At 49.3% G+C, this 22,629-nt stretch overlaps 1 protein-coding gene across 1 annotated transcript; it reads right to left on the bottom strand.

The window, feature by feature from the left end:
* Positions 1-1,557: 1,557 nt before the first annotated feature.
* On the bottom strand, positions 1,558-22,225 carry STRIP1 (striatin interacting protein 1). The gene is made up of 21 exons (XM_031651816.1): positions 21,851-22,225; positions 18,395-18,464; positions 17,503-17,577; positions 16,953-17,087; positions 16,739-16,859; positions 15,527-15,595; positions 14,589-14,695; positions 14,370-14,497; positions 12,964-13,146; positions 12,378-12,595; positions 11,315-11,380; positions 11,142-11,205; positions 9,176-9,247; positions 8,620-8,694; positions 8,367-8,464; positions 6,985-7,111; positions 6,667-6,767; positions 5,823-5,889; positions 5,173-5,277; positions 4,343-4,547; positions 1,558-2,578 (listed from the first exon to the last, which is right to left on the bottom strand). Exons 1-21 carry the CDS (start codon positions 22,121-22,123, stop codon positions 2,331-2,333), a joined length of 2,607 nt encoding a protein of 868 aa, XP_031507676.1. The 5' UTR covers positions 22,124-22,225; the 3' UTR covers positions 1,558-2,330.
* Positions 22,226-22,629: the final 404 nt, after the last annotated feature.

Genomic DNA, 22,629 nt, shown 5'->3' with positions numbered 1-22,629 from the left:
AAGTACTCAGTATTTACTGGCTTTGTAGAAAATAAGGCTTTGAGAAGCATCTAATATTGTGCCTGGTACCTACTTGGCAACCCATAAGTGGTAACTCTTATGATTAATAAGGGACAGTTCCTATCCTTACAGTGATACTGCCTCAGGGTAGTCTGTCTCTCAGTGGATTGAAGAGTGGACCCTGAGTCTGCTTAGCAATAAACAATATTTTATGTAATTCAATCATTTACAAAGGGTCTTCATGTACTCTGCCCACTTCATGACCCAGATGAGATTTAAAAAGCCACAAAAACTGGGTGGCTCCAAAAGACATTTCTGTACAAAGTCCTGAGTTCAAATGGCCAACCTGCCACTAACATGCTCTGTGGCTGTGAGAAGCCCCTTCCTCTCCCGGGGCTGGCTCCTGGGCCTACAGCTGAAGGGATTCACCTGCCCAGGCTTCACGGCCCTTGCAGTTTTGATAGTCCTGCATTCTGTTTTGCAGGTCAGAGGAGAGACAGGCCTTGACCATGCAGGTTCAGTGACTCAGGCTTCATGGGACAGTACCAATGTGAAAAATCCATCTCTCCCTAATTGAAATCTCAAGATACATATTTCCTACCAGTCCTGGCAAGAAATAGCAGAAAATAAACTGTGTCAATTCCCTTGCCCTGTACAAGTTACTTTGGGGCAAAGGGCCCATCAGTCACAGATGCGACTTCCCATCTCACAGACTGTGTGACCACCAGGAGTACACTGCTGCCTTCCACCCCTGCTGTCCCTAACCATGCTGGCACATCAAAAGGCCTGTCTGAGGCTCAGCAGGTCCCAGGTCAGGCAGGCACTGAACACAAGACCCAACGAAGGGAAGATTCTCCCTAGAACATGTTTCCTTTACAAGTCAAGACCCCTTCAAGACTTAAGAACCTATAAAATAACTGCCTACAGGTAAAATAAGAGCTTCCAGGAATTCTAAAAAGGGAACACTCCTTTTACCAGCATCAAAACGGTAATATCTTCTCAGGCAGACGCAACCAGGGGTCTGGAGGCCAGAGTGTAGGTCCCAGGTGTCCACTGACACCCACTTCAAAGATTTTCCTTGCTTTTTTCTCAGCCACAGGGGGCTCCTGGCAACATTGTTTCCCACCATGAACCTGACTCCTGATAGTCTGCTTCCTACACTCTGAGTACTGAAGTTTCTGCTCAGTCCCAACCACCTGCCCCAGGGAGGACCTAGAGCAGCTGACCCCCTTGCTTTGACCTAGCCCCTCCCTCTCTAGCACTGACACTGGTTTGGCTGAGGCCAGCTCAGTGATGTGATCCAGAGAAACCTGGGGCTCCTACTGAAATTACAGCAAACCCAGGGGTGCAGGACAATGTCTCAGTAAAGTAACCTTGATAGTGCCCTGGAGTTGGGTGAGAGTAATCCCAGATTACTGTGGGGTTAATTTACACTGGATAAATGCCAACTCCCTCTTCTCTTCCCCCAGGATGGGAAAGGCAGGCAGCTTGGCAAGACAAGCAGTGACCAGCAATGCTAGCAGAAAAAAAACACTTTCTAGACCTGGAGGAGACATGTAGAGGCCATATTTCCCGTAGACAAGCCAACGGGAATGATTTTTGCTTATTTTTAATGTAAACAGAATACACAAACACATTAAAAACCCCAACATGACACAGGATAATACACACAGAATTATATATAGGTATTTACAGGCCCTCCAGAGCCAAAAGGAAAAATGGCCCCTCTGGTTAAGGGAAGCTTCTCTTCCTACCTTGTCCCTGTCCAAAATCAAAGTGTTGAGGCAGCTGCAGGAGCCTCTGCAATTCCTTCTGCATATAACATAGCAGGAGGCTGGAATAACAACAGAAACCCCCCACCCCCACCCCAGAGCACAACCAAGACACCGTTGTATTTTTTTTTGGCCCTGGCCCTAATCCTAAACTCTCCTCCTTTGCAAGCTGACAAAGCAAGGATTTGTGTGTCTCAGGAGGCATCAGCATGACCCCTGAAATTTAGATGTGCTGTGGAGGGGTTCCCATCCCATTCCAGCTTTCCCAGCCTTGGGCTGATTGTGAAATGAGCCAAAACCAACCATGTCCAAGAGAGGAGTGTGGGAGAAATAAAGGAAGAATGGATCCCAGGCAGAGATGACTGCTTCTGAGCTGGACCCTGGGAACCATTAGGAGGTAAAGCTGGGCTCATCCAAGCCCAGGACAGACTGCAGAAGACACAGTGGGGCTGTGCTGCCACCTGGTGGGGAATGGGAGCACTGCAGCCATGAACTAGGACAGTCCTGCAGGTACCTTGAGATCCTCCTCTCTCTGTTTCAGTCCCCTAACCAACAGCCTTACTGCAGCAGCTCTTCCCAGGAAATGGGCTTGGAGAAGACCTCCCTTTCTAACCAGAGGTCATAGTTCATCTGAAAGTCCTCAGGGAGGTCCACCCGTTGGCCCAGGACACTCTGCAGGCAGTTGTCCACTGGCAGGAAGTCGGGGTTGCTGTGGGCCCGGTCATAGCGCCGGGCGTTGAAGCGTTCAATGTTGGCACGGAGGGCACACTCCTCTGCCTGGAAATCCCAAGGCCGGGCATCAAGATCTGAGACAAAGCAGGAAGAACACAGTTAGGAGCCACGCCCTGTAGCAGCTCCCCATGGACTCACTGCAGCTCAGGGGCCTGGCCAGGAATATGGAGTGTCAACTAGGAGCAGGATACCTCCGAGCTCTAGGAATTCCTTCCTAGATCCAAAGGAGAGTCAAGTACAAGCAGAAAAGACAGAAGTACCGACAAAGAGGCTTATACTGTAGAGATTATGTAGACCCAGAGAGGGAGAGCCATGTGTACAACACATTTCTCTCAAAGTGGCAACCTCCCTAGCTCTCTGGGGTCAGAGGGAGGAACCTGGAAATCCTCTCATTTGCTCATTCTCTCTCAACTCCCTGACCAGGTACCGTGTGCCACCGTGGGCTTGCACACATTCACAAGGCACTGAGAGTACAGACACAGTCATTTAGCCATGGTGGTATACTCCAGAAACGCAACAATGTGGCAACACACCCACACAGAGCAGCCCAGGCGGGCAGGGGAGACCCTGCAGGTGGAGGAAGAGCGTCTGTGGAGGCCCTAGCAGTGGGAACCACACAGCTATGTTAGGGGACTAAGCACTCCTCGTGCCTGGAGCTCTGGGTATGATGAAGGCTGGACTGACAGCAGGTAACGAGGTTGAAAAGGAAGCTGGGTCAGATTACAGAGGAGAAGAATGAAAAAGGACAAGGGAGCCTCATGCTTGAGTCTGAATCTAATTCTAACGGAAACAGGAAGCTAATGAAGGATTTTACTCAGGGAGGTAACAGCACAGAAGCTGCATGTTGAAAAGATTCACTAGGGTGCCGGGCGCGGTGGCTCATGCCTGTAATCCCAACACTTTGGGAGGCCAAGGCAGGTGGATCCCTTGAACCCAGGAGTTCAAGAACCACCTGAGAAGGATAGGCACAGTGGCTCACGCCTGTGATCCCAGCACTTTGGGAGGCCGAGGCGGGTGGATCACTTGAGGCCAGGAACTCGAGACCAGCCTGGCTGACATGGTGAAACCCCATCTCTACAAAAAATATAAAAATTAGCTGGACATGGTGGAGTCCAGCTGTAGTCCCAGCTAGTTGGGAGGCTGAGGGGGGAGAATTGCTTAAACTCGGGGGGCGGAGGTTGCAGTGAGCTGAGACCGTGCCAGTGCAAACCAGCCTGGGTGACAGAATCTCTGTCTCAAAAAAAAAAAGAAACAAAAAAACACCCTAGGAAACATGATGAAACCCTGTCTCTACAAAAAAGATACAATTAGGTGGGCACAGTGGAATGTGCCTGTGGTCCAGCTACTCGGGAGACTAAGGAGGCAGATGTTATGATGAGCCGAGACCACACTCCAGCCTGGGCCAACAGAGCCCCATCTTTGAAACAGGCCCCATCTTTGAAAAAAATTAAAGTAAAAAAGGATCACTAGGGAAATCTGAGACACTGATGGAGGGGAAGGAACTAGAGGCAGGGAAGCCAGTCAAGAGCTGTAAAAGTTTAGGTGGCCAAAATGGGGATGAAAAGAGGGGACATAGTGTTATGACAATTTCTAGAAAAGGAATGACTTGGAGGTACAGGGAGAGATGGGGATGATCGCAGATGCCAAGCCTGGGTAGCTTCTCAAAGTCCTTCCTAGAGTACCCATCCTGATGCTACAAAAGCAGAAGCTGGGCTCCTTCCTGTTCCTTGGTGGGAAGCTCAGGGCAGAGAAGCACCTGAGCACCACGGGCAGGGAGTGGAAGATGTCACCTTTCCCGACACACTCCCACCCAAATGTGACTGAGTGCAGAGCCTCACCATTGCCGTAGGCCCAGTCGTCATTGAGCCGATGCCGCACCTTCTGGTAGATGGCAGACATGGTCTTCATGTTGCTCTTTCGCCACTGCCGCCCCAAGTATTTGGTCTGTACCTTGAGCAGCTTCAGCACGTAGAGCTGCATCATGGCTTGTTTCACCTTTAGGGCCCGCTTCAAGATGGGGGCTGACTTGAACACCACCAGCATCTGGGAAGGGAAACAAGCAAGCAGCCCAAGCTGAAGACAGAAATAAATGCATACAGCCCTGGTCACGCTGCTGCTTAACCCTTTGGAAGTTAAGGTGACAAACCTTCCCAGTTTCCCTTGGACTGAAGCGTTTCCTAATACATTGGACTTCAAATGCTAAAACCAGTAGAGTTCCAGGCAAACCAGGATGGCTGGTCACCCTAACTAAGGGTCACTTTGGAATCTGAAGAAAGCTATGGATTCTTTCCAGAAACATTCCTGTGTACATGTACACATAGTTATCAGAGGATTCAAGGACCTCCCCACCCCAAAGGTATCCTCAGACCCAGAGTTAAGGAAGATCCTCAGAACCCTGGTTATGTAACCAATCAAGATTAAGATGACATGGAAAAAGCTCTTCTATAAGTGTAGATTTGTTTTAGTGCATGACTGGGCCTCTTTCAGCTTCCAGTTCAACTCATCAAAGTCATCAAGGAACTGGGAACTGGCCCATAAAATGCAAGGATATGGCTACAGCAAAGTTAAGTGAGAAGGCACAGTGAGCCCCACCCTAGGGACTCCCTGCTCCCAGCACTCTTCTTTGAGCTCCAAGTTCCAAGCCTGCTGAACGCACTGACTCACTTACCATTGTCCTTGAATGCTTCCACTTTGTCAGCTTGTTCAAGATCCGAAGCAGATTGATACAAGAAAAGAGGTTCCTCCAGCAAAACTGGTTACTGTCACCTGCTTCCTGCAGGGTAAACCCAGGAACAATCAGCCCTCACGGCTGCAGTGTGTGCAGCAGTTTCCAAAAGTCCCTCACACATGATCTTAGAAGAGCCGGGTCTTCAGGCCTCTACCAGGAACCCCCTGCTCTCAGAGCAGCCCCAGGACTCCGTCCCAGAAGCTGGCAGGGACTAGGGGAAGAGGGAGGCTCCCCAGACTTTTCCTGAAGGAAACATGAACCGTGATACTGGGAGCTGCGGCCTTGGGCTGCCCCAGGGCTCCTACTGCTGAGTCCAGTGGTGAGGGAGAGAAGCCCTCTACAAGGTGAGCTCTGGATCAGCAGCCCCTGAAGATCACACTCCCTGACAAATCCCTAAATCCAAATCTCTCTGCTCTGCAAGAGCCCTTCTCCTGGCCCTTCTGTACACTTACAGTGCTCTAAAAGCCGGGCACTCCACAGTGACTTCGCCTGTGGGAGACACCTCTATTCCTGTGGTGTTGGGGTAGGCAGGCTCTCTACTCACTAACCCAGGTGCCAAAGGGACAGCCAAGGAGAGCCCAGCCACTCACCAGACTCTCCGCAGTCAGCTCTGGCAGCTCATGCACCACGCAGTGAGGGTAATCCAGGACAGAAATGCTGCAGAGGGGAGAGGATCCAGGTGCCCACCATAAGCAAAGGCCCAGGGCCTAGTGGAGCAGCTGTGCCTGAGCCAGTTCCCAGCCTTCCTCCCTCACTTGTTGGAGCAGAAGTAGGAATCTACCTGGTCTGTCCCAGCCGTTTCCCCAGCTATAAGACGAGGAAATATCTGCTACAAGGGAACTTGTAAGGCACTCCTGTAGCCAGAGGGCCAGCTGGTTGATCTTGTAAGGGGCAGAGACCCTCACAGCTTCCCCCATAGCCATCAATGCGGGGCGGGGGAGGAGATCGCTCAGGGCAACTAATTGATGCCAAGCCTTTCTGGAGACAGGGTCTGGCCAGCGCCCTGTGGTATATCACACTGACGAGCAAGTAATGTCAACTATAGCTGGCACCAGGCCAACAGCAGGGGCTAAGAGTCAGCAGATAGGGCATTACAGGGCACATGGCCGAGCCCCTTACAGAGAGCAAGCAGCCCATGGTCTCCTCAAAAAAAAAAAAAGTACAAAAGGGACAGGGAAGAAAGTACTAGATCCCGGGATGAAAACCGTCCTGCCCAGGTACAGGCCAAGTCACCTGGGGCACGACTAGCTAGACTCAGATTTGACACACTGGGCTCTCCACAGGCAGGGGCCATGTCTCATTTATCTTTGTGTCCTGATGCCTTGCAGAGCGCTGATTCGTAGATGCTGGAAAAACGGAGGCAGTGGGAAATACCAGCTGGGAACTCTGCTGTCTGACCATACCCGCCCCTTCACGGTCCCTGGCCCTCGTCACCTGTTCTTAGCGGTGATGTAGGACATGATGTTTTGATTGAAGAACTTTAGGATCAAAGGAATGCAGTTGGCAAACACCAGGTGCTGGGCCATGTATTCAAACTGAAGCCAACAGGGGAAGAAAAAAAAAAGGCGTGGCCCTTGGGACCTTGCCTTCTTTCCTCCAGGGATGAAAGGCCTTGGCTGGAGGGCCATGTCTTAGAACATTCATGCAGAGTTCAAGCGGGTCAAAGGCCAAGGCCCCCGTTCTTGTGGGCTGAAGGAGCAGCAGTGCCCAAGGCCCCAGCCCACAGGACAGGAGGGAAAGCCCTGCGGGTACCTGGTAGACATGGTTCAACTTAAAGTGCTTGAGCAGCAGCAGCAGGACAGCAGAAATGGCCTTAACAATGACCTCTTTGTGGCGGTTTACATCCACCCCCAGCTTCATGCTCTGCAACACTGTGGTGCTGGAAACATAATTGCCTGGGTAAGCCACCAGCATGTGCAGTACCTCCTTTCTAGGTGCCCACAGAAAAGATGGACTCCTGAGCCTCCCTGGGCAAAGACTCCCACCTCCCCACTCACCCCATGGACATCTCAGAAGTCAGCCCGGGCTCCCCCATCCACCTCCCAAGCAATGTAGCCTGGCACAATTTATTCCTTCCCCATGATGCCCTCAAATACATTCTTAGTCTGCTTCTCTGCCTTTCCTCTAAAAATGAACTTCTTCTCCTTTCCAAGATCTCCCCTAAGCTTCTGCTGCCGTATTAACCTGAGTTCTCCAAAATGTGTTCTGTGGAATACCAGGATATTGGCAAATTTCATGTCATGGAAAAAAGGGTTTTGGAGTCAGATAAATTTAGGAAGCACTGAGTTACATCAGTTTCTTAATTCAGGACTCACTGTACATCTTTATAAAAGGAATTCCTCCTTATAAGAGAAATCCATGAATCAAATATATAGTATGACTCTAGAACCTTTTTTCCAAGGATCATCACATGATGGCCTAGTGTTCTGTGATTCTCCCTCTGGTATTAGCCAATTCCTGCCTCCTCCTTCACCTGGCCATCACTGCCATACTTCAGGGCCACAGCCACCCAGGAGCTGGACTCAGGGCTGGCGGCCCAGGCAGGCAGGAGATCAGGTCAAGGTCCAGGTCCTTCTCAAAGTAGAACATGATCTCAATCTGTACTCTCACATGAAAAACGAGTACAGGGCCCAGCGCAGAAGAGCTCTGAAGAATCTCACTCTATCACCCTGAGCCATTTTCCAGCATTCTGCGTGTCCGCTTACTGGTGAAAAGGGACGTCTCTATACCTGGCACAGGTTCAGCTATTGCTGGCAAGCTGTCTACAAGCTAACCCTCCTTATCCCGGTGTCCCGATCACAGCTGGAGAGGGCGGCTTGGAGAGGGCGGCTTTAGGGAAATGTCCAGGGTGGCCCCATTCATTTTACAGAGGAGGAAATTACTTTCCCCAATTCACTCAGGAGTTCGCTCAGTGGCAGAGTCTACACTAGAATCCAGGCCAACAGGACCAAGCCATCTCCCTAACCAGTGAAACTCTTTAATCTAGTAGTTTCCTTTTTTTTTTGAGTCAAAAATACCTACATTTAACCTGTAGAGAGGCTGGGCCAATAACAACCAACCTGACAAGAGGAAAACGTTTGCCCTTCTCCATCTATCTTCTGCCCCACCTGCTCCATTCACAGAACGATACTCACGGCATCTCCTCAGGCAAGACATCCGCTAGGATGTTGATTGAGTCTGTTTTAGCTTTTGAGGTGGGTGCTGCAGCCAACAGGATCTTCAGGAGGGCAATCTGGGAAGAGTAGACCATTCAGACACAGGTCTGAGAGCCCAGGGCCAAAATTAAGCTCTGAGCAGTTCTTCTGTTGGTCCACAGGTGGCAGGAGGAGGGCAGGGCCCACTCTAAGGCCACTGTAGTGGGAGGGTCCCACTGCAAGCGCCACTCACCATATACTGAGGCAGGCTGGGGAGCAAGCCTTGGTAGAGGGTTTCTGCAGGGACTTGCTCAACTTCTTCTTCTCCCTTTTAACATAATGGGTACAAGCATAAAACCCCAGCCCAGAATACAATCTCCTGAGCCAGCTTGCTAGCTGGCTGGAGGAAAACCTGTAGACAGTGATGTACATAATGATGTTAATGATAACAGCAAACCCTGAACACAATGTGCCAAGCGTTTTACTTGTAATAACTCAGTTCATTCTTATTATAATAACCCTATAAAGGTATTATTATTCCTATTTCACAGACAAGGAAATAAAGCGTAGAGACACCCAGTAACTGGCTTAAGTTGTCATCCACAAAGTGATAGATCCAGGCATAAGAGGCAGGTTCCTGACTCAGTCTGTATTCTTAACTCTGCACTAGACCTGTGTCACCCTCTGCACTGGGAGGTGGACTGGGAGTTCTTTGAGGGCAGGGCCTGGGGCAACCTTGTGGTCTAATCTCAGCACAATGCCTGGGAAGAGCTGGGGATCCTGGTGGCTGAAGAGGACCTCCAACTTACCCCTGAGAGAGGGGAGCGGAGGTACTCCTCCTCCATCTGCGCCTGGACCTCTGCAATCGACGTGTACTTGTGCTGGAGGGAGAGATGGGAAAAGAAGGGCTGGGGAAAACATTCTCTGGCCAAACTCCCTGCACTCTAGCAAAAGCCCCACACATTTGTCTTCAAACAGTCTTCTGAAAGAGGATAAGTCACCACAAAAATCCCTAACTAAAATCCCAAACTCAAACATTTTTCTTTTTCTTTTCTTTTTTTTTTTTTTTTTTTTGAGATAGAGTCTTCCTCTATTGCCCAGACTGGACTGCAGTGGCATGATCTTGGCTCACTGTAACCTCTGCCTCCCAGGTTCAAGCAATTCTCCTGCCCCAGCCTCCCAAATAGCTGGGACTATAGGCGTGCACCACCATGCCCGCCTAATTTTTGTATTTTTAGTAGAGATGGGGTTTTGCCATGTTGGTGAGGCTGGTCTTGAACTCCTGACCTTAGGTGATCCACCCACCTCGGCCTCTCAAAGTGCTGGGATTGTAGAATTCAGCCACCATGCCTGGCCCCAAAATATTTTTCTAAATGGGCCTCTTCCTCTTGCAACTAGAGTAGGAAGCCCACAGTAGATAAAAAAAAGTAAATTAAAGGAGGGAAACAGGCTTTCAGATAGCTACAGTGACAGGAGAAAAACTGAAAGCAAAATCAAATACTCAAAATGCCTAGCTGCAGAGAGACCACTTAGTACTACCAATTCCAAAAATATATTTCAAAACATATCAACAGTTTCACTCCAGACAGCTGTTAGGGGAGATGCCTCTTCCCCACTCCTTTTTTTTTTTTTTTTTTTTGAGACAGAGTCTTGCTCTGTTGCCCAGGCTGAGGTGCAGTGGCTGGATCTCGGCCCACTGCAAGCTCTGCCTCCCGGGTTTATGCCATTCTCCTGCCTCAGCCTCCCATGTAGCTGGGACTACAGGTGCCTGCCACCTTGCCCGGCTAGTTTTTTTGTATTTTTTAGTAGAGACGGGGTTTCACCGTGTTAGCCAGGATGGTCTCGATCTCCTGACCTCGTGATCTGCCGTCTCGGCCTCCCAAAGTGCTGGGATTACAGGCTTGAGCCACCACGCTCAACCTTCTTCCCCACTCTTAATGTTCTCTCCTATGTGGAGGGACAGAGGTTTGCCAAACACCCCTCATCTCTCTCTGCCCCATCCAGACACTCACTGCTCCCTTCTCTGATCAGAGAGTATGGGAGGGGACACAGGGCAGCCTTGGCTCCACCCTTCTCTTTTCCCTTTAGAACCTGTCTGCCTGCTGAGAGTCTGTGCTCTCTTCTCCTGCCCGCACTGCCTGGGACTGGTAGGTATCTCTGCCTAATTCTGGAACAATGTATTAGGACACTACTGCTACGTTCTTAAGCCTCATTCTCCACGGCTCTATGAGCTATAAAGTTGGCATTACAATCTCCATCTGCCTACTCCTCTATTTCAACTGCCTGAGAACGTGGGCAAGGAAAAGGAGGGTTATTTATTGAGCTCTGTAGAATTCCAACAACTGTCAAGTAATATAATCCTTTTTTTTTTTTTAAAGAATCCAGGTCTCACTCTGTGGCCCAGGCTAGAGTGCAGGAGCATGATCATAGCTCACTGTAGCCTTGATCTCCTGTGCTCAAACTGTCCTCCTGCATCAGCCTCTTCAGTAGCTGGGACTACAGGCGTATGCCTTGGTGCCCAGTGGTCAGGTAATACAATCTTTAAAGACTTTCCAGTCAGTCCCAAACAAAAGCTCAGCTAAAACAAGTAAAACTTATAATAAAACAAGCAAAACTTATGAAAGACTGTTTGCAAAGTTATTCCAAAGTCCACCCTGGCCTCTACCCCAGGTTCTTGCAGGCAGACAACAGTCTTAAAAGGCTTCTCCCTACAGGCTGGTTTCACTTTACTCACTTCGGACCAAACAAGCCAAATGCTCACCCAAAGCCACTCACCTGTTTCAGAGTCTTGATGCTTTCGTGGATCGGCCTGGGCAGCCCCACCACTGTGTTCGTGTCACTGGAGAATAAAGAAGGCCCTGTGTTGAGCCTCGACATTAATTCACCTGGGATCCCAAACACCAAAGGCTGGGAGAGCTAACAGCAAAATGAACTTGGCTTCTACTCACCTGCCTAGTGTGTAACCTATAAATTTGCTGCGGCTGGACTCGAGGAACATCTCAATATCTTTCTCTCTGCCACATCCCCCAAAAAAAGAGAGAGAAAAAGGTTTTTAGCAAATGCTATTTCAAAGTGTTACAGTTAACAAAAACATAGAGCATCCAGAAACTGTGAAGCCAGGAGAAGAAAAAGTCTCCCACAACTGTTTTTCTCTTTCAAAAAAGGGAAAAAATAGAAATTTTCAGAGTATTTTAATGTTTCTTATAATTTTGCTGGATCAATAACCTGGAAATATATTACATGTTAACTAGTTTATTCATAAAATTAAAGAGATACATTAAACTTAAAAACATACTTTATTCACATAGTATGAACAAGTTTGTCAACAGACTTTCTTAAATACTAAAACTTTGTTAAACAATTAAAGCTACAGGCTACTGATTTTTCATGTAGGTCACATTTTCCTATCCCAAACAATCAGCATACCTTGCATTTTCTGATGATCTGTTTTGCATTCCCTTCACAGATCACTGAAAACTGAGGCTTTACCTGGATCAAGAAAGTGACTTCTATATCCTCTCACATGTTCATCTATTTCTTAAGTTGCTGCCTATCAAACAGACACCATTTATATATCTCCAGGTACCTTTCCATCCATCAATGTACCCACATATATCTCAAACATTTTCATTATGGCTCTAAAGAAACTCTTAATCTATCATTTTTCCCTTAAAAATCATATACAACCCCGGGAGGGGTGGGGACATGTTTGCTTAAATGCTTTTGTTTTTATTTGTTTCCTATCCCCCTTCACTAGCACATCTAACCAAGAGCTAACTCCAATTACTGACTCAGTAGCCACATGGGGGCCATGTTGTGTGAGACCAGCAAGGCTAGCCTCCCTGAGACCCTCAGGACAGCACCAGGCGCTTTAAGAGAGCCTCATCCCAGAGCCACTGTCAGCCTGCCCTGCAGAGGACCACACACGGTGATGCAGGCCAGGCGGCAGGCCTGAGGGTGTGAGGGCTCTGGCCTCAGGAGCTATGAGTGCTCTGGAGGTCTGAGACTCACCTGACCTTGGGAGCCCAGGGGAGCCCTTTGGGGCAGGTCAGCCTGTCAGTCTGTGGGTGCTGTAGTGGGGGAGGCATCACTTCATCTCGTTCCAGGGGGAACGTCTCCCCCTCCAGACTGTTGTCATCATCATTCTCCTCTTCCTCTTCTCGAGAGTCATCAGCCTTGTAGGGATCCCGCTCGTTGAAGGCATCTAGGTTGTCCTGCTTTATCAGAGCCTGAAACCAGGGAAGTGAGATGAGACAAGAGCCAATTGAGGATGCAGACTAGGGAAGTGCGGCTGGAGGAGACACAGTGCACAGGGGTGTCAGGTAGAGGCAGGAACAGTGGAAAAACCAGAGGGGGAGTCAAGACGGGGGCCAAACCATCAAGTACTTCTTGCTCCAGTCCCTCAAAAGCACCACGTGCTGAGCACCCACCATAAACTGGACCAGAGCTGGGGACAAAGTGTCCTTGCCGTGGAGGCATGATTCTGACTGGTTGATCAGAGATCATTTCCAGCAGCCCTGCTCCTCCAAGGACTGTGCTGCTGCAAGCATACACCTTGAGGGCCCTCAGGAGTCACAGGGACCTCTGTCATCCTCACCTTGTGCTCTCGGCGGCCCCGTTTCTGCTGCTGCTCAATCAAGTCTGAAGCAGATGCTGGTGGAGAGGCTGCCCTCATGTTGCGAATCACTTTGATGCTGTCCTCAGGAAGTGGGGGGAGGCCCAGGATGCTGCGCTTCTCAGCCTTCATGCTCTGCAGCTCCTCAAAGCCGCCCAGCGTGCACTGCATCACAGACAGGGAAGCAGAGCCAGAGTCAACGTGTCCACAGGGCTGGTCCCTGACCATTGTGTTGGGCTCAGAAGCACCCATCACATCATGACCCACGTCTTTATAGAGACCCAGGCAACCTCGGAACAATGGACTGAAGCCACTCCCGAGGAGAATTCCGCGACATCCGCAAGGGAAAGGAGAAAAAGGAACAAGGAAAGAGTAGAGATGCAGGCTGACTGACCCTAGTGCAGATACACTAACTCTGCACCTATGACATACTCTTCATTTAAAAAGCAAAGAGCCTAACCCTGCAAGTTCCTAGAAAAGTTGGTGAGACTCATGTTTCACGAGTTGTACATGCGAGTCTTTCCAAGTCAAACTGGAAATACAGTTGGTTGCTCAAATTTAAAAGAAAAAAAAAGCTTCATCTAAACATCTCCCAAGAAACAGAAACCCCAGCACCATGCAGCAATTTTAGATTGCTTAGTTTTGCTGTTTCTGAGCAGTTCAGCTTTCCTCTCTGGCCTTAGCAAGGCTTTGTGAAGAACAGGATGTGTGGCCAAGATAAAAATGCGTCAATGACTCAAGAAATCCTACACTTACTGAGCCCTGGCTCCAGAGCTGACCCATTCTGAAAGGAAGGATGAGCCCCAGTGTAACAGAGGCCCAACTCACCTCCACTGCCTCCCCCATGCCACTCCTCCTGGGAAGGCCTCCTGGCATGGCCTGGCTGCTAACAATGCTCCAAAGCCCAGTGTGCTGGACGGCCCACGCTGGCACCCAGTCCCTCCCTACCTAGACACAGAGTCAGGTTGACACCATACCCTGAAGAAAATGGAGGCTGGCTCAGGGCTCATGCTTGCCCCTTCAAGTGACATCCTACCAGGGCCCCAATTACACCAGCTTTAACTTTGCCTTAAATCCCTTTACAAACTCCAGGTCCAGAGCTGCTTGCTGAGAGGCAGCTTGTCTGGGGGAGAGCTGTTCTATGACAGAAAACATCTTCCAGGAGTCAGGGAGCCAACAGTCTGACTCAAGGCCTATGTCCTCATTGGCTGCAATAGGACAATAGTGGCACTTACTTTGTCATCTCCTTTTAGCGCTTTTTAAATAATTTTTTTTTTACCAAAGCAGTTTTATAGTCACATAATTCAATATTCAAAAGGATATTCAAGGAACAGTCTCCTTACTGCCCATCCCCTAGCACCTGAGTTCTCCTCCAAGGAGGTGCTCACCAATACTGTCTTCCAGAGCAGCAAGAGAACTTTCTTCATGGGGAAGTGAGGGGCGTGACCACTGCAAAATTTGGTCACCATCCCAAACAGCATGATGGCAAACGGCTCACTGTTGTACAGCGGGGAGCCTGGAGGTGACACAAAGGTATCAGGACCCTCCCAAAGCCTTCTGCCTCAGCTTCCAGGCAGGGCCTCTAGAGAGGATCTCCAGGGTCCTACCCAGTTCGGCTCTGAAGGTCTGCCGCATGGTCCTCCACTCAGCCTTGTCACCCTCACACTCCTGGTGAACGGTCTCCACTATCAGGTACATGATGTTGAGCAGGACCCTGAGGACAAGAGCCAGCTCACAATGAAGTAGGACAGTGGGGGGGGTCAAAGGAGCATCCTAGTGTCTAACAAAGTGCTTACACAAAGCAGGGGCTTAATATTAATAAATGGTAGCTGAATAAATGAATATGAACAAGAATGGCCAAAAGCATTTACCGCCCTAAGCTTCCTGAAAAGAAAAGCACCAGAGATGGTAGTGAGCTATAGGGTCAAAGCAGAACGGGGTCACAGCGAGAACAAAAACAGGGTTTTTGATAAGCAAGTGGAAAGCAGGAGCTGAGAGGTGACACCCAGGGATCCTAACACCTAGGAGGGAACACTACAACCACCTAGTCTAAAAACTTCCAAATTCATAAAAAGAGCCAGATTTCAACCTTCAAAAACTGAAGGGTGATCTTGGTGTTCAGCAGTTGCTGTGAGCTCCTGGGCAGCTATGAAACATTAGGAAGCTGTCAGGTCTAACCCAGTGAAGATGAGGATCAAGCTGTGTACACAAGGCGGCGGGAGCCCTGGGAACATTATCAAGTGTTTCACCCAAATACAAAACACCCACAGCTGGGTCCTGAGTAACAGTGTGAGTAGGAGGCCCACACTTAGCTGTGGCTCTAAGTCACCTGACCCTGGATTGCCTTTGGGAGTCTCAACCCAGAGCCCCACCTAGGATGAGCCCTCAGCAGTTCCTACTAAGCATTCACAGTGAGCCCATCAAACGTGCAGATGACGTGTACAGAAGCACACACAGCAAGGACACCCACAGCCAGCCTCCCACACCCTGCTCTGATCTCATCTCTGACTAACGCTCGGAAGCCCAGGCTTCCTGCTCGCCTCACCTGAGGTCTGTGCTGTCAGCCAGGGAGATGGCGGGCTTCCTCACAGCACTGCTGCAGGCGGCACTGTTGCTGCAGGAGATTTTGAGAGTCAGCATCTTCCTCCAAGAAGGAAGATAAGTGATGTCCCTGACAAGTACTGACCAATGGGGACACAAAATCCTGTGATACATGCTTGGACTGCACAAGAAGCCACAGGATACGATGGCTAAGAACCCAGGCCATGGCTGGGCACGGTGGCTCACGCCTGTAATCCCAACACCATTTGGGAAGCCGAGACGGGTGGATCACCTGAGGTCAAGAGTTTGAGACCAGCCTGGCCAACATGGCGAAACCCCGTCTCTACTAAAAATACAAAAATTAGCCGGGTGTGGTGGCGGGCACCTGTAATCCCAGCTACTCAGGAGGCCGAGGCCGGAGAATTGCTTGAATTGCTTGAAGCCAGGAGGTGGAGGTTGCAGTGAGCCAAGTTCGCGCCATTGCACTCCAGCCTGGGCAACAGAACAAGACTCTCAAAAAAAAAAACCAAAAAACAAAAAACAAAAGACAAACAAGCAAAAAAAACCCAGTCATGCACTGGACTGCCACAGTTTGAATCCTGGCTCTAACTGTGCCTTAGTTTCCTCATCTGTAAAATGGGGATGATAGCAGTACCTATATCCTTAACATGAATTAGCACCTGTAATATCCTGAGAACAATGCCCGGGACACATAGGCACTCAGTGAGTGGTCTTAGCTATTATCATTGATGGCGTTATCCTTAGATGAGCAGCAGCTGACCTGTCCACTGGACAAAGGTGACACAGGCAAGGCCAGGCACTGGTTGAGCCCATGTGTCAGTCTTGTGCCTGGCCTCCTGCCAAGCAGGGAACTGCAGGGTGAACACAGCAGAGTCTACAGGTTCAAAAGAGAGCTTAAAGTGAGGAGTCTCCTTCTGAGGAGCAGCCCCGCAAAGCCGGGGTAGGGCCTACACTGTCTGGTGTAAAAATTCTGGCATCAGGGAGCTGCAGGGACCTGTCATTAGTCTCCATTAATCTTCAAGGTGTAAGTGACCAACTCCATTATTCAACCCAGGTGGTCAGAACACAGCCTGGGACCAGACTTTCTGCCCCATGTGGCCCATTTAACCCTCTCAAAGCCAGTTAGTTCTGCAAGCTGTGTCCCCCTTCCCACCCCAGCCTCCCCTTCCCTACTCAGCCTCTCAAAAATGCTCACTCTATTTCCATGTTCAGAAGCTCCACCAGAGCATTGAACGTGCCCACCTCCAGGAGGAGAAAGATGTTGTAGCGCATCCAGGACTGCACCTCTGCCTCCGAGCTGCACTCCCCAAACGTGCCTGCAACACAGGGTTCAATTCAGTTCACTTAGCCCCTCCCTGCATCTGAGTGGGCAGAGGTGCTAGGGAATCCTGGGGAGGTCCACTCAATACCTTGAGCAACATAGAGAATTGCTCGAGCCACCTTAAGTCTCTTCTCCCTGGCAGTGACTTCCAAGCCATCCAGGAGCCTCATGGCATGGGTCCGGTGCTGGTTGGTGTCCAGCTCAGTCCACTTCTTGTCTGTCACTGCAGGGCAAGAAACCAGTTACACCTGAGCCTAGAAAAATATTCACAATGGCATGGACCCATGTTAACTCACCAATTTCAGGACTGCCATAGGACCAGAAAAACAAGTTACCCCCTATGTAAGTGGTAAGATCATACTGCTGCCCTATGAATTTGATTTCCAAACTGAAACGCTGGTATTTTGGGCGCAATTTTAATCACATGAATTTTTTTTCTCCCCCAATCTGCACATTCTGAAAAGCCCCCACGGATGTGCCACAAGCCCACTCTACATGTATCTGGCTTTGAACCATCAGGGTTCAGCAGGCTTCTCAGGCCGTTCAAGGATGACTCAGGTCATTCAGATGCCTAAAGGAAACCTGCAGCTCTCATCATGCAGGGCAAAGGAAGCAAGAAGTGGGGGAAATCATCTCACCATGGATCCGGAAGTCCTCCTCAAAGCATTTTCGATTCATCAGGAATTCTGGCCCTTCCGTGTAGCTGTAAAGCTCTGTTGGAACAAAGTCTCATCACCATTGGTTCCATGTCTGCATTGCACACCAAGTCTCACATGTGCAGAGAAGGCAAGGCATTTGCTTCCGCTCTCAACTCTGGCCCTGAGTCATAATGACTCCTGGAATAAGCTCTCTAATTATGAAGGGGATCTTAGTTCTCTAATGTGCACAATAGAGAGAACCAGAGTGCCAGAATGCCATCTGGACACTTCTTGTCCGATGTGCATCCATCCCACCATGCCATGCCAGGGCTGACGGCCACCTGGGATGCGCCTCTCAAGTGGCTGCTACCTCTTGAGCAGGACATGTATTACAGAGGCTGGAGAAGCAGCTTACACCGACCTCGCATTACACGAGAGTGGCAGTGGCAGCAGCAGATGGGCACAGATGCAGGCATCCCTCATGACCCATTGCTGGAGGAGAGACCACTATCAGGGTCACAGTGGATAGCCAAGGAACATCACTGTCTCACAATGGGACTGGGCTCTAGTCAGCTTCATAAAAGTAAAGGACAACACAAAGTTATAAGATACACAAGGCTTGAATCAAATAACTAACATGTCATATATATACATATATACATACACATATACATATACACACATACATATATACACACATATACACACATATATACGTATACATATATGCACTATATTTACATATATACACATATACACACACACACATATATCTATCTGATAGAACTAACTAGGGAAAGCAATGAAGCCCTAAATGATATTCATTCTTAATTTTCTTAAAGACCAATAAGGAAAAAACTACCCCCAAATAACACAAAGGTCCCTGCCTTACCCGAGAGCTCTGCAGCCCACTTGTCTGTGTCAGCATACTCAAACTCCAGGTCTGGTGACTCCGAATAGCCCTGCTGACAAGAGGAGAGAGCTTTAGGAAAAAGGATCATGCTGTTTGTCAAAGAAACACATGCTTCGAGATGCTGTTGTTACAGGACACCAGTGCCTCCACTTTTCTGATGTTTTTTCACATTTTGTTTCCTAAAACCTCTCAGAGTATCCTATACCTTTCCTTCAGAGCACTTATCATAACTTATCATTATAGGATGAGTTTAGTGTCTGCCTTTCCACAAGACTGCAAGTTCCCTGAGAACAAGAACATCATCCATTTAGCTTACCAATGATTTCACAAGGTCCAGCATAGTACTTGGCATGAATAAGTGAATGAATGAATGGTTTATACTCACATATTTGTTAAATGAACAAATACAAGGTTTCTATGTATTTTGTGCAATAAATGACCATTCCATGTGATGCTAAGATTCCAGAAGTCTTAACTTCTTTCTGGCTAGTGAGCTGTCAACAGCTCAGGACAAAAATGAGTATTGAAACCCTCAGCTTTCCCCGCCTTTGTCTCAAATTTCAGTGAGAACTGACAAAGAAGGCCACTGCCAAACAGATCAACTTCCCTCCCACATATAAGAGAGAACGTGACAAAGACAATCTTTTTCCTGTTGGAAATAGGTGATTACTGAGAACACACCATCTTGGAAGGCTTCTACTGGGAAGAGAGAAGTGAGAAACAAATAGGTAAAGTCCTTAGGTTTAATTACAATCTACCTGGGAAGACAAAGACCAGCCACAAAATGACATACCCACAAATGGCCAGACGAGGTGGCTCACGCCTGTAATTCTAGCACTTTGGGAGGCCGAGGTGGGCGGGTCATTTGAGGTCAGGAGTTTGAAACCAGCCTGGCCAACATGGTAAAACCTCATCTCTAATAAAAACATAAAAATTTGCCAGGCATGGTGGGGCGTGCCTGTAGTCCCAGCTACTGGGGAGGCTAACGCAGGATAATCGCTTGAGCCCCAGAGGTACAGGTTGCAGTGAGCCAAGATCACGCCACTACACTCCAGCTTGGGAGACAGAGGGAGATTCTGTCTCAAAACAAAACAAAGCAAAACAAAAAACATACCCACAAACAAGAACTCCACATTGTGTTCAGAGACAACACAGTGTACACTTTGACAAGTTATTGAGCTTCAGTTTCTTCACTCATTGAATGGCAATGATGAAAATCTACTCTGAAGATTTTTAAGGACTAATCAAAATTATGTAGTACACAGTGGGCTCTCATCAAATGTCAGTCTCCCTCTCCTCCAGGCATTCACTGATCAGGCTCCCAAACTACCGATTTCAGCTATGACTAAAGAAAGATCACGGCATCAGCCTCTCTTTTTTTTTTTTTTTTTTTTTGAGACGGAGTCTCCCTCTGTCGCCCAAGCTGAAGTGCAATGGCCGGATCTCAGCTCACTGCAAGCTGCGCCTCCCGGGTTTACACCATTCTCCTGCCTTAGCCTCCTGAGTAACTGGGACTACAGGCGCCCGCCACCACGCCCGGCTAGTTTTTTGTATTTTTTTAGTAGAGACGGGGTTTCACTGTGTTAGCCAGGATGGTCTCGATCTCCTGACCTCGTGATCCGCCCGTCTCGGCCTCCCAAAGTGCTGGGATTACAGGCTTGAGCCACCGCGCCCGGCAGCCTCTCTAAAGAAATGGATTTAGATAGGTCTCTGCTTAAATGTGTCTATTTGACTGGTCTTTCATGTAATGAGTCTATGTGGAAATTTTTTTTTTTTTTGAGAAGGGGAGAGTTTCAGTCTTGTCACCTAGGCTGGAGTGCAATGGTGTAATCTCGGCTCACTGCAAACCTCCGCCTCCCAGGTTCAAGCAATTCTCCTGTCTCAGGCTCCTGAGTAGCTGGGATTACAGGCACCAGCCACCACGCCTGGCTAATTTTTGTACTTTTAGTAGAGATGGGGTTTCACCACATTGGCCAGGCTGGTCTGGAACTCCTGACCTCAGGTGATCCGCCCGCCTCGGCCTCCCCAAGTGCTGGGATTACAGGCCTGAGCCACTGGACCCGTCCGCTATGTGGAAATTAAAAGGTAAAAAGAGAAATTAAAATTCGTCAAAGGGTATTTGACCATTCATAGCTACTCAGACAAATTTTAAACCATTCTTCAAAATAACTCCACTCATGATGAAGGTAGGTTCACCCCCCTCCACTTTTGTAACCTTCCACACTTGAAAAACTGAGTAGTTACCACTGATGTCCATCATCCCACCATGCAAGGGCTCCTAAAAGGTCGTGTCATTGTTTTTTCAAAGAATTCACTCCAAGCTCAAATTACGTCTACTTCGGGCTTGCCAATTGTTGACATGTTTTCTCAGGGGTTTAGGCTTGCTAACAAAAAATAAAAGCTTCTGAGGAACTGATTTCACAGGTCTAAAGATAGTATCATCGCTCTTTGGTATGAATTGGTACATTATGCTTGGACAATGAGGAATTCCCTCTCATTAACTTGGCTGATCAGGTTGGCTGCTGATCAATCTAGGAGATGGCATAGTAAGTGCTCTGGGAACCTGCTGATTAAGAAGCCCTAAAATGCCGCGACATGAGTATCTTCATTCATGAATTCTGCAAAGGGAGGTAGTGGGAGGAATTCTTTAACTTGGGGTGAGGTTACTAGTCAGCTCCAGACTATGCCATCTCCAGAACGGCAGGAACGGCTCACTGGCGAGAGGAATGAATGCTGGGTCCTAACGGATGCTTAAAATGTCTATTTCTCATCTTTAACAGTTCAGTAGCAGGCGCACTGGGCACAACACCCACCACAGGCACTGTCAATCCCACGGCCTGATCTGGCTCAGGTCAGAACAGGGCATGTTTCCCCCTCCTACTCTCGGAATCTACGGCAGCGCAATACTCTCAGTGATAATTAGCTCGGTCCGCCTCTAACTGCCTTCTAGATCCTCGCCGGTACCTTTCCTGCCCACAAGCGCCTTCCTCTGTACGCGGCAGGACCCAGGAGCTGGCGCCCGCGTGCCAGGGGCAGAGGCCCGAGATGATTAGGTTGGGGGCGCGGCCGCCCAGCGCCCTGGAGTGCACCCAGACCCCCGACTCCTTAGCCCCGAGCTGGGGCGAAGGAGGATTCCCCAGGGGCTGGGGCCTCGAGGCCACGCCCACAGCCGGGGCCCAGAGGAGCAAACCAGCAGTTGCCGGCTCCGGGAAGCTCTCCCGGGCGGCGGAGCTCTAGCAAGGACCCCAGCTACATGCCCTCGACCCCAGGAGCTGCGAGCCTCGCTTCCTGCTCCTTTCGCTGTATACTGACAGTTCTCGGCCGGGCTCTACCGAGCCCTCTGGGAAGCCCAACCTGGTCCCGACAGTGGCTTCGGGCCCGGGACCCCCGACGCCGCCCGCCCGGGTGCGAGCCTCGCCCCCCGAAGCTCCTGACCTCCGAGTCTTTGCGCTGGTTGCGGTTGAACTCCCGGGCTTTGCCCCCAGGAAGGAGGCCCGCGCCGGCCCGCGGTGCCCCGGGTGGTGGCTGTGCGGTTGCCGGCGGCGGAGGTGGCGGAGGCTGTGGCTGCTTGTTGTTCACGATCAGTGGGCCCGGACCGCCGGCTGCCGGCTCCATCTTGGCTGCTCCACACCCCCAGGTTGACTCGGGGACAACCGCCGTGATGCAAGTCTCGCGTGATTTTCTCGAGGAAATGTCCCTGGCCGCCATATTAAGTGTGGCGGCCAGTGTCAGAAGCCATCTTGGTTGACCAACACCTCCAGATATTCTGTCTGCAGCCCTTCCGTTGTTGATCTTTTTAGTTTTCCTCCTAACTTTCAGTTTCAGTTTAGAAGTAATTTTATCTGTGAGGCTTCCCTGAGCTGCTTCAAGTTTAGTTACCCCTCCTTCCTCTAAATCGCTTTGCACTTATCACTGATAGCCTTGTTCAAGGCTTAGGCGGAATTTTGTAATGAACAAAATGGATAGGATCCTAGTCTTCACAGAGTTGCAGTTTTGACAAGTGCTAATCATTCAACAAACATTTGATAAATGTCTCCTGTGCACCAAGCAGTGGGATAAAATGATGAACAAGTGTCTGCAGTCATGGTACATAACAGTGCTTGGTGAGTCAGACAAACAATAGACAAATATAGAGAAATAAATGCTAAAAAGTGTTAAAGGAAAATTTGTTCACGGCACTAATTAAAGATGGTAAGGCAGACTTTGTGTAAGAG

Source organism: Papio anubis, chromosome 1 (assembly GCF_008728515.1).
Source record: "Papio anubis isolate 15944 chromosome 1, Panubis1.0, whole genome shotgun sequence".
Taxonomy (NCBI): Eukaryota; Metazoa; Chordata; class Mammalia; order Primates; family Cercopithecidae; genus Papio; species Papio anubis.
The sequence above is the reverse complement of the archived record's forward strand: the minus strand, read 5'-3'. Positions and strand labels throughout refer to the sequence as shown.